This window comes from Engraulis encrasicolus, chromosome 22 (assembly GCF_034702125.1).
Source record: "Engraulis encrasicolus isolate BLACKSEA-1 chromosome 22, IST_EnEncr_1.0, whole genome shotgun sequence".
Classification (NCBI taxonomy): Eukaryota; Metazoa; Chordata; class Actinopteri; order Clupeiformes; family Engraulidae; genus Engraulis; species Engraulis encrasicolus.
Genome location: NC_085878.1, coordinates 7,977,746 through 7,988,188, shown reverse-complemented (window position 1 = coordinate 7,988,188; position 10,443 = coordinate 7,977,746). Strand labels below are relative to the sequence as shown.

Sequence of the window (10,443 nt, the reverse complement as noted above, 5' to 3'; positions counted from 1 at the left end):
TCTTTGGTCAACTGTCATTTCTCCGCTGGAAGACTTCAGTTTTATATGAGGGGAGAATGCAGAAGAAGTAGGCCATATTTCAAATACACTTTCACAAGAACATTATGTGGCAAATGATATTGGGTTGGAAACGACCAACCGTTTTTTATTAGGTAAAGTCTGATAACACTGCAGCCCGTATTTTCCCCACACATTGTGTGGTTACTGTTTGCGTCGTCTTTTGTAAGTCACAGTGTCACATGTGCCTTAGCTGAGTGGCACATAGAAGTCAAGACAAAGTGGCCAATAAATGATAATGCAAATTACATTTTTTGCTGATTTCCCCAAATAATCAATATAAATGACAGTCATCATAATTTTCAAGTCATCAGCCATTAGAGTACAATTTTTTGAATGAACCTTCCAATGATACCGGTATTATTTTAAATGATAAAAAACGTAAAATGCTCTGTTCCAAATTATTACACAAAACAGTTTTGTAGTGTTGTAAATGGGGGAAAAGAAAGAAATTTGGATTACATTAAAACAGTTGAAATTGGGTAGGCCTACTTTCTAAATTACATTTCAATGTTCAATACTTGGTTACTGAGCTCTTTGCCTTAGTCACTGGAATGCTGCATTTAACATTGAAGTCAATGGCCGTGGCAATGCATGGAGTTATGGAAGCCCAGATATCTTTCATGCTTTGCTGTCAGCTGTTTTTGTTTGTTTGATCTGGAGACCCACACTTCACTCTTCAATATACCCGTAGATTTCCATGCCACGTTTAGGTGCTTTGGTGGTATGGACATTCTAACTCTAAAAAGACATAACATCTCATCAGGGTTCGAATTACAAATTTGACCCTAAGGGGGCCCCTGTTTAAAAAAAAAAAAAAAGAAAAAGAAAGCATACCCTTAAGCATGTGTAGTGGGGATACGATACGCAATTCATTACGTCATCGATTTGCTTGCCAACACACACACACACACACACAGACACACACGCCAAGATTTCGGGGGAATCTTGCTGGTGCACATCTCTTCAAACTCTGTTGAAAGGAGGCTCTTGGAAAGAGCAGTCACTGGGAGCTTTTTTTTTTTTTTCAACAGTTTGCCTGTTATCTCCTTTATAGTTGGAGGAAGGAAGCGGTGTCAGGCACAGAAGATATGACCATTTCTCTGGAGCAACGCAGACACAAGCTAATATCTCTTGTTTGGAATACTGATAGTGAAGTGTGTTTAATTTGGCAGCCTAGTTTAAAAGAGCTAAAGTGGAGTGTTTGTGTAGGCTATAGCTTATTTTAGAATACATGTTAAGGGTTTCAATGGGGGGTTGGATAGTATGGTGTACCTCAGCTGTGTTCTTCACCACGGCTACTAATCAAGTAAGTTTCTTGCTATTATTACTTAAACTATTTCATTTTTTTATATGTGTTGTGCTTGTGCAGCTGTGGCATAGTGGTGAGGGAGGTGGACTTAAGATCGAAGGGTTGCATGTTTGAATCCCTCGCCCCCCTTACCCGTCCATGGCTGAAGTGTCCTGGAGCAAGGTACCTAACCCCACATTGCTCCAGGGACTGTATCAAAATAACTTTAAGTTGCTTTGGATAATGTCAGCTAAATGTAATGTAATGTATAGATTATTTTTATGTATGACAGGTAGTATCATTTGGTAATCCTACTGGTAGTTGATATAATACTATTATCATAGTTGATATGCAAACTGTTATCATACAGTAGGTACCCTTGTGAAAATAAACCATTATGGTTTTCATAGTTTTTTGAGCATGGTTTGTGACTATTGATCAATCATGATTTCACTATGAAAAATTAACCATGTTTTTACTCTGAAAACTAACCACAGTGTAGGCCTACAGTATAGTCATTCATAAGGTAATGGGGTTTTGCTCAAGGGCCCTTCAGCCATGGAAGAAGTCGTAGGGCACGGCTATTCAATTGGCAGCCCACGGGCCAGATGCGGCCCGGATACGGCCCGGACGCACGTCTCAATATGCCAGTTTGTGGACTAGGCCTATGCCTACAACAAATAGCCTATTTTCAATTAGGCTGCGTCCTTGGAAGAGGTGCGTTGCGCAAGACGCAATGTGCGGCACAAGCTCATGTGCCAATGCTGCATTGTGCGAGGTGCCTGCGTTTGAGATGTGTTTGAAATAAGTTATTAAACAACTCCCACCTGCAGCAATGAGACTGAGGTAGCACTATAGGTCTGTGCTTCTTGTGGAAAAGTTGACGACTGAAAAAATGAGCAACTGTATTTACGGAGCAAATTACGGAGATATGACATTTGACAACACAGTTCATGCAACACGGAGGAGAGGCGGCATCTAGAAGTTATGTTCTTAAAATAAATTAAATCTACTAAGTCTGACAAAACGACACGTCTGATGAACATTGCACAATACGACTGTGCATTTGAACTGCACATAGCCTAAATGTCCGTATCCACCTGAAAGAAAGAACCGTCGAGTAGGCGGGGAGTGCAGACGAGACCATGGGGCATGTGGAGAGAGGGAGAAGATGTTTAAGTATTTTATTACAGCTGAATTGGAAGGTGTGGATGACAATTGCAGCATTGACTAGTTTTAAAGTGAAGCTGCAACGGGCGGGTTATGCTCTCTTTTGAGCCTCAACACAGTTAGTCAAAGCAGTTAGTTTTGATTTTTGTTCCATTCTAGGTCTGCGCTATCCGTATCCCGCAACGGTAGGGGTAGCGACAGGATTGTCAAACTGCCTTCAATACAAGGAGTAAACTAGACGTGTCTGTTGTTTTGTAGCCACACAGACTCGACGAAAATGAAAATGAAACATTAAATATTTATGTCACGTGCATTTTTGATCGCACTACCAGCCAGCGCGGTAGGTTGAAACAGTTTGGATAACATTAGTCATTGAACTGTGCATTACTGCAATATATTGTGTCCAAAATATTACAATATAGAATTGTGCTAATTGTATTGCACAGAGTATTTTTTCAACTTATTATTACCTTTATTTAAACAGGAAGATCCCATTGAGTTACCTCTTTTTCCAGGGAGTGTATGATAGTCACCCCTGCAGATTATTGCAGTAGCCTAAGTGCTGTAGCACTGCAGTTTTGATGGACAACAAATTATTCTTTTTTTGTGAATCTCTGCTCTGCTTTTAGGATTGAACATTCAGTGTTAAGATTAAAGCTAGCTTTTAAAAATCTAGAAAAAGTTATTTTACCACCTAGGCCTAGTGACCGGCGGCGGCCGCTGACATGTGCGTTCCACCTCCACCTCTTGGTTTCAAAATGTGACCCACTTGAAAAAAACGAATTGAATAGCCCTGGCGTAGGGTGAAGTGAGAGTGAGATGCAACCCTGTGATCTTCAGTCCAACCCCCTAACTATTACACCTCGACTGCCCACAAGAAGGTATTCATGGTTTTCATGTTTTTTGGGGGTGACCATGAAACTCACAATTTACCATGGTTTTTGTGACTATGGTTTACAACCATTGTTAGTGTTCACAGTAAAACGATGGTTAAACCATTGTCAGGAACCACAATTTTCATGGTTACCCAAAAAACTATGGATAAGCCATAACAATACTACAGTTGGTTCAGAGTACTTAGAGTAACCATGACTTACCAAGGCAGAACCATGGTTACTACATAAAAAAAACATGGTAGATTAATCATTCAGGTACATATCATATCATATCATATCATATCATATCATATCATGTACATACACTCAGAGGTGTTTTTAGGAAATCTGAGGCACTGGGCAAAGAACAATTTTTATATGGTAATAATTTTACGGCATTAATGCAGGAAATCGAATACCACAATGCAATGACAAGGCCCCTTATTGTGCAGGGCCCTGGGCAATTGCCCAAACGTGCTCAATACAATGCTGCAATGCAAATATATACATATGAAGAGTTCAGATGCAAAACCCCCTAAGTGCCTTTTCAGAAAATAATCTTAATTCATTTTTATTTAATACAAAGCTATCAAAATTGCATATTTTTTTATTTTATTTATGTAATATAACTATTTATATGTATTATCAAGTACATGAATGTAAACCAAACCAACAATGGGGTTCTCTAAAAATACATAAGTGCAGGTCTTCAGAAATGGAGTTAGGGGGTTTTGCATCTGAACTCTTCATATATGCATACCCATAGGTAATTGATCTGGTGCTCTTGTTGGTGGTGTAGCCAGGTTTGCTGTGATATGCATATACTGTACACCCTAATCATATAGTTGATATGCATATACTATTATCATGGGTAATTGTTATGTATTTGCTATTACTATAGTTGATCTGCTTTTGTGGGTCTGCCCATTGGTCCGATAGCCCATTAGTCCGACAGACAATAACCCGTACGGGAGAATCATGCAGCTACAAGGGTAGGCTAGGCTACAGATGGGCACGTCTTTTCAGACAAAAACATGCCTTTACTGACGGTTAGGGTAAGGAATTGTTTAGGTTTTGGTATAGTTTTAACATGTGTGGTTGGACTAATGGGATGTCAGACTAATGGGCCACCGGACCAATGGGATGTAACCCTGCTCTTGTTGGTGGTGTTGCCAGGTTTGCTGTGGGAAAACGATCGCCATGGACACGGCAACAGATGCGGTGGATGACTCCTACGCTGCATGTCGCCAAAACATGCTGGACGCCATCTTGGGCGAGGAGGGGCTCCTCCAAAGTGAGCTCAACAACGTAGACAACATCCACAGCAGCCTGTTCATGACCGCATGGAGCTCCCCCGTAACCTGCCCATATCAGGTTCCTGAAGGCCTGCCAGAACACGTCCGAGCTCTCCAAGCGTTTGGCAACACTCACAAGTTCGCCAGAGTGTTTAATGCTGCCATCAGGGATAAAGGAAGTGATGTCAGCGTCTACACTGACCAGTTTCAGTTCAAGTCGCTTCACTTCCTGCTGATGGATGCTATGCGGCTCCTCAATAACGGCTCACGGTGCCAGACCGTGTTCGCTGGGTCTTTCGACCTGTACACTGCTGACACAGGTGCTACACAACGGCAAATATTTTATTTCAGATTCAAATTTAAAAAATCGTCATCATCTAACATGTCACCATGACAGAAAACTGAGCGTTTAATTTTAACACTTTCAAAAGTGTTAATTTCTCACTGCTTTGTGTGGTCACCTATAGGCACTTTCTGATTGTTCAATTTGACACCATGGGGGGCGTTAACACTCATGTTATTTATCTGTTAAACAACAGAAAATGCTGAACTAAAAGTTAGTGTAATTTTTTTCTAACTTCTTGATATTGAAAGTAAACGTGCAAGAATATAGAGGAATATTTACATTGTTTTTGTTTTCTTCTTTTAACACAAACGTTGGTGTTGTTTTTAACAACAAATATGATCTTTACAATGCTGACGCATGCAGGCGCCAGAGTGCGGTTTGGGGAGTTCCTCTCTGCGGACCGCAGAAGAGAAGAGGCGGAGGAGGGCTGCGCAGGTGAAGGCGGGACTCTGTTTGAGATTAGGAGCTGTTCCGTTGTGGACGTACAGGAGCACGCCTGTCAACCGGAGAACACCAACCTCCTCATCTCCCCTGTGGAGCTGTTCAGGGTGGAGGAGGAGACCGACGGAGAAGAATGCGATCAGGAGATTAAACTGACATCCATAGGATTCCACAGTAACCATGACTGCTACCTATTCCCCACGTAAGTCTGGTTTGTAACAACTCTGTTAGTGTATAATGAGGCAGGAAGTTGTGGCCTAATGGTTAGGGAGGTGCTCTTAAGATCAGAAGGTTGCAGGTCTTCCTTACACCTTGTTCCATTGTTGAAGTAGGCCTACCCTTGAGGAAGGCACCTAACCCCCCATTGCTCCAAGCAGTACGGTAGGCCTACAGTTCGGTCCCCTTCGGTTCGCTATTGTGTGCGTTTCCATGACAAAACTTACCGAACCGTACCCAATAACGCGTACCAAACCGTACTGGAAAATGGTACCCTCCAGGAGGGGTACCAGTTTATGGTACGGTTCAAGGATTATGTACGTTGGTCCCTAAATATCAACATTGCTCTCGATATTAAGTTTAAAATACCAACGGACATAACTGACAGGCTGATCTCGTCTCGGAAAGCAAAAAGTGACAGGGGGCAAGTAAGAAATAGAATGGTTGCCAGCAACTCACACACAACTTACTCCACAGCAGCTGGAGCAGTGGAGAAAAAAAGGGATTCGACCAGAGGTTACGCCATGTTTGGTGTAATAAGCAGTCACATTTTTAATATGAAAACGAAAAAAATACCCATTGCTGTCACAACCACAAAACGTAACAACCGCTCGTTGTCTGTGTTCGATGTGTCAGCCAAGCTGTCGCTGATTGTAGTTCCTTTTGCAGTGGAAACACAAACTGTACCAAACCATACCAAAGCATTCTGTACCACACCGGCAGATACTAAACCGTACTGTACCGTACTGCTTGGTGGAAACGTAGCTTATCTGACAGAAAAAAAAATAATGACCACGCCTACAACAATTCTGGTTTTAGTGATCAGCATTTAATGTACAGTACTGGGTAGTGATCAGCATTTAATGTACAGTAGCCTACTGGGTTTGTCTCCTTTAGTGATCAGCATGTAATGTACAGTTCTGGGTTTGTCTCCTCTCTCCAGGAGTGCTGCACCTGTTCCAGCCACCGTAGCGATGGCTCCCAGCACCTCGTCTGCCAGGGGAACATCCATCATGTGGTTAAACCCCCACAGCCTGCTCCTACTGGTTACAGCCCTTCACTTCTGGTCATGTGGTTAAACCCTCACGGCCTATTGGCTACAGCCCTTCACTTCTTGTCATGTGACTAAATCCTCACAGCCTGCTCCTATTGGCTACAGTGCTTCATTTCTGGTCATGTGACTAAACCCTCACAGCCTGCTCCTATTGGCTACAGTGGCCAAGGGCCACCCAGGGGCCACTTGCGGCCTGGCTCCTCATTCAATACGGCCCTTAGATAAAACGTGATTAAAGAAATAATTGAATAATTGCCAGATTTCAAAACACTACTGAATTAATAGGCCTACATTGTAATTATACTGTTAGCAGATGGAGAATACTCCCATTTCTTCCGGATCAAACCAAAATATCAGCAGTCAGTGAGCAACCAATTGCATCTCGAGCTACAGGTATGTGAGTTGCAGTCCGATCCCTGGTCATGAGGCCCTTTGATGGTGGTGAACGATGACATAATGTGGCCCTCCATATCATGAAAGATGCCCACCCCTGCTTTACCCCTACAGCTCCTATACTCATGAACGGCGTGACGTTTTCCATGTGCGTTACGCCCATTTGTGGGGGAAAACAGCCCATGCAAGTCAATTGGTATAATAAACGAAAGATATGATGGACCTGTAGACTAGCGTTGTTCACGCGCAACATGCCGAAAACGTGTTGTGTTGCCGGCTGTTCAAATAATATAGTCAAAAAGCCGTGGCTGAAGCATGGACAGTGTTCATTTAGGCAAGCCGATGTAGCATGTAAGTTGATGAGACATTTGGTTTGTTTTCACCCATAAAGGGGCGTAACGAACATTTGGGAGCAAAGTACCGGATGGCTGTTCATGAGTATAGAGCATAACCCTCATGCACCGTCATCTCCTCCCACTCTGCCCCCCCCCCCCCCCCCCCTTCTGCTTCCTTCCTTTCTCCACTGTGGTTTGCATTCTGATAAACTGTGGAAAACACCCCATGCCATCTAGCGCAGAATAAGTGTGTGTGTGTGTGTGTTTGTGCGTGCATGCGTGCGTGTTTGTGTGTGTGTGTGTGTGCGTGCGTGTGTGTTTGTGTGTGCGTGAGTGCGTGTGTGTGTGTGTGTGTGTAAGAGAACCGCCCTATGCTACTGTTTCTATCATACCCAAACACATGCCTCTGCACCCGTCCTCCACCAGATGTGAATGGCTGAGAGAGATAATGCTGTTCAGTGGTGGGACTACTACACTCACTTAGTTTGTCAGAGGACCAGTGTTGCCAAGTCGGCTTATTATAATAAGTAGAAATGCACCGGATCCTGATTTTTAGGATCCTGCCGGATACCGGATCCACTGCTTAAGATCCTGCCAGATCCGGAACCGGATACCGGATCCTACGAAAGGGTTGAAACACATAGCCTACTCACACACGTGGGCCCTTTTTATCACGTTGGCTCAAACTATTTTGACTGAAAAGCCTCGGCTACCGGATCCTGGATCCTGGAACCGGATCCGGATCCTGTGAAAAACCCTATTATCCTGCCGGATCCGGAACCGGATCTTGGATCCGGTGCATCTCTAATTATAAGCGACCTTGGGCTTCTTTTTTTGAGCAGTCGCTTTCAATTTTGCAAAGTCGCGGGTTGCGTTTTTTTGGGGCTTGTTCTTTTCAGGGTTGGGCTTGCTGTTTTCTCCTGCTCTGCCAGTGATTTGAATGTGTTTGAATGAGTTTCTCAATGGCAATTCGTTTTTTCTCACTCATCCTTACAAGTGACCCTACTACAGCTAAGTTAACTCCCACTTTCTGTGGTCACTTGTGGGAGTTTTAGCTGCCACGCAGACCCCCGCAAAGAAGAGCAAGGTCTTCCCGGAGTAGGCACGCGACTGACGACCCGCCCCTTCGGTTGCTTCTTTTGGGCTTGTTTTCACGACGCCCGTCAGTCGCTTCTTTTGGGCTTGTTTTTAGGACGTCAGTGGCGTATTTGTCGTAGAAAATCTGGCAACACTGCAGAGGACGACCTCAACTTCTTGGAAGAAATTAATGTCTGTGGGTATTACCACCATGTCCACAAGCAAACGCGGTTCGGCTATCAAGCCTTCAACAGTGCGACCACGCACTGCTGAAGGCTTGATAGCCGAAACGCGTTTCTTGTGGACATGGTGGTAATCTATAAATAAATAATGAGACGTAGCCTGTGAATGCAGATTTTTCTTATTTAAACTACTACACTCACTACAATGAAAGAAACCCTGTAGCCTACACGCTTCATGTCAATCTACAGTATGCTGTTTTCGTACATTCATCAACAATTCACCTTTTTACACTGCAATTTTTACAGTCATCCAAAACTTGGAGTTGAATTAACACTTTTCTAGCGTATTTTGTCTCAAACGCTCCTGGAGTTTTGACACTGTGTACCAGAGTCTTGTATACATGTGGAGATTTCTTTCCTACTCCAAGCAGTCCTTATAATTCCAGAGGGGGCTAGTGCATGTCAATGGCTTTTTGGTAGCCTGTCACAACAGAAATCAACACACACACACACACACACACACACACACACACACACACACACACACACACACACACACACACACACACACACACACACACACACACACACACACACACACACACACACACACACACACACACACACAAACACAAACATCAGGATTTAGAGGAAATAGTTCACGATTACATTTATTGCATCATATTGTAACATGGTAACATAACAATTGTAACACTGTAACATGCGTATTGTACAGTTTTCGATGGTTTATAAAATAAAATAAACATTTCAGTCCACAGGTGGTATGTCTGTGCTGTGTTTTATAATCAGATGAGACATTCTGTAGGAGTCCTGGGAGATGGGCTGTCTCCATATGAATGTGCTCCTAAAGTAAATATGTGTTCCTGAAGGAAAGATGTGTTCCTGAAGTAAATATGTGTTCCTGAAGTAAATATGTGTTCCTGAAGTAAATATGTGTTCCTGAAGTAAATACCGGTATGTGTTCCTGAAGTAAATATGTGTTCCTGAAGGAAAGATGTGTTTCTCAGTTTACAGCAGGGGTGTCAAACCCAAATTGACTGAGGGCCAAAATCAAAATCTGGAACAAAGTCACGGGCCAAACTCAACATTTTTTTTTAAAAATGGACTAAAATTGTGTGTACATGCTCTTCATATTCATAGTTAAATTTCACACACACTCTTTCCCGTCATATTTGTTAGTTCAAATGTGTCTGCACATCCCGTGACACAGCAAATTTCATGTTCAAGTCACGTACGCTATACATTAAGGTGTATGTGGGCCAACTGTAATAGATATTTTTAATGATCTCGCGGGCCGAATAAAATGGCTTCGCGGGCCAGTTTGGCCCCCGGGCCTGAGTTTGACATCCCTGGTTTACAGTGTTCCATCTCGATGTCGTCACTGGCCGACAGAAACCTTGTATGTCCACTTTCTGTTATATCTTTTAAAACAATCCCACTATAGCCACTATATTCTACATAAATAAACATTTCATCATTAAAAGTGGGTTCTAAATCATTTTTAAAACTCATATACTCATGGAAACTGACCAATTGTGCTCATTTATATTTTTCCAATTCAATAAATAATGAATTTGTTTCTGAAAGGTGGAGATAGGAAGTCTCTGTCAGAAAGCGAGGATATGCTTGTCTTTAAATGTTGCTCCATCTGAGTGTGCTTCTGGGTAGAGGGTGTTCTGCCAGAGTGCGT

General features: G+C 42.8%; 1 protein-coding gene across 1 annotated transcript; it reads left to right on the top strand.

The window, feature by feature from the left end:
* The first annotated feature begins 1,306 nt into the window (after window positions 1–1,306).
* LOC134438703 (GPI-linked NAD(P)(+)--arginine ADP-ribosyltransferase 1-like) lies at window positions 1,307–7,576 on the top strand. The gene is made up of 4 exons (XM_063188322.1): window positions 1,307–1,366; window positions 4,570–5,008; window positions 5,398–5,677; window positions 6,635–7,576. The coding sequence occupies exons 1-4, from the start codon at window positions 1,307–1,309 to the stop codon at window positions 6,768–6,770; spliced, it is 915 nt and encodes a 304-aa protein (XP_063044392.1). The 3' UTR covers window positions 6,771–7,576.
* Window positions 7,577–10,443: the final 2,867 nt, after the last annotated feature.